A 1,782-nucleotide genomic window follows, 5' to 3' on the forward strand; every position below is an offset into this window, starting at 1 on the left:
GCCCCCGCTCCTCTTAACCAACCCCGCCTCGCCACCTCCAATCAGCGTTGGCGGTGGAGATGCTTGCCGACACGGCTCTCCACCGTCTCTTTTCCCACTCATCCTCTTTAATTAAAATGAAATCCCAGCTCCTCGTGCCCGGCCCAGCCCGGCCAGGCCGCGGTGCGACACTCTAAATGTCGCCCGCAGTTGAGGTCTCCTCTCCTGTCTCTTACTCCCTTTCCAGCGCTTATTTCAAAACTAAAAAAATAATAATCCAAGTTTGCTTTTGCGTGTTTGTGTGATCACTCAAACACCCGGAGAAACACGTTCTCGCAATTTTCCAATGTTGTCGATTCACTCCAGCAAATTGCACGTTTTGCTTGAGAACCATGCGTCCTTAACAAGTACAAAGTTACTTGAGTGAGTGAGTAGAGAACATTTTTGAAACGACACGTTTCGTTTGCCTGACTTAGATCCTACCGGTGGAGAACACGATGCGGAACCCTAAGAACCTGGTGGCCGGGCCCAACGTGCTCATCTGGTCCATGTCCATCATCGCCTTCTGCTACATCTTCATCGGCGCCGCCGGCTTCCTCACCTTCGGGGAGGCGACCCGCGAGAACATCATCCTCAACCTGCCCATCTCGGAACCGTGAGTGAAACGGAGAGACAGCAGAATATTTATTTTTACAAACTCACTTTGGACACATTTTTAACCACACTGTTAAAAATATTTAATTTCTCTTTCGTTACATCTAACGAAAATAAATGGCTTCATAACATATTATTTTTGTAATGCAATTTGATAACGTTTTCATACCCAGGCTAAAATAACCATGGGTCACCATGGTTATCTTGTTGCACTAGGAGCCATAATATCATGGTAACTTGACGATAGATTATGGTTTCCGGTTTCTCAACCATAGTTTTTCCAACCTTTAACCTTGGTGTCTCATGGTTACCATGGATTACCATGACCATAATACTATGGTTAATCAACATTAAACCATGAGAGACCGTGGACTACCATGCATCACCATAATTTATATTTTACCATGGCCTTCCCAACACGGAAAAAAAAAGATTCGCTGAGTCAGCTAATATATTGAGTGGTATTTGGATAGACAAGCACATAAACTTCTGTAACCACTATATTGTCTACTCTAATCAATCATTGGCTGTGCCAGTCAAAAATTAGCTGTAAGAGCGTATCCCTTACCTAAATCAGTCGAGGTCTACCTTACTGATGCCGGCAAATCATCACTTCATACAACTTATCTTTGATCTTTGATTTTTTCCGTGTAATGGTTATTTTAGCCTGGGTATTGTGCGTCTTGAAATTTCCCTACAGTCTAATGAAACTTCACAACACGTTAAAAAAAGATGTAATGAAGCTATTTTCATTAGATGTAATGAAAATGTAATGAAATATTTTAAACAGGGGCGTGAACACGCTGGAATTTTTAAAATCGTGCATACATGAGTTTATTGTACTGGAAATCTTTTTTGTTGGCGAATTTTTCAATTTTTCCCGGTTTTACGCATCGCCATTATTTTGTGTTTGGTCGCAGCGCGGCGCAGGCGGTGAAGGTGATCATCCCGCTGGGCGTGCTGCTGTCGTATGGGCTGCAGCTGTACGTGGTGCCCATGACGCTGTGGAGCGGGCTGCGGCACCGTGTGCCCGAGGCGCGCAGGAACGCGGCCCTCAACCTGCTGCGCGCCGCCACCGTGCTCTTCACAGGTGCGCACCCTCACCGCACCCCGCGGAGCACCGCGCCCACCGCGGCCCCGCCCCGCCCC

General features: G+C 46.5%; 1 protein-coding gene across 1 annotated transcript in view; it reads left to right on the forward strand.

The window, feature by feature from the left end:
- LOC113204903 (proton-coupled amino acid transporter-like protein pathetic) overlaps positions 1 to 1,782 on the forward strand; it is a gene marked incomplete at its 5' end in the record, with an annotated part of 19,700 nt that overhangs the window by 5,792 nt on the left and 12,126 nt on the right. Inside the window, 2 exon segments of the mRNA XM_052273567.1 lie at positions 456 to 634; positions 1,554 to 1,723. Of these exon segments, the coding sequence (XP_052129527.1) occupies positions 456 to 634; positions 1,554 to 1,723 (349 nt within the window).

This window comes from Frankliniella occidentalis, unplaced genomic scaffold (genome assembly GCF_000697945.3).
Source record: "Frankliniella occidentalis isolate FOCC.00 unplaced genomic scaffold, Focc_3.1 Scaffold283, whole genome shotgun sequence".
Lineage (NCBI taxonomy): Eukaryota > Metazoa > Arthropoda > Insecta > Thysanoptera > Thripidae > Frankliniella > Frankliniella occidentalis.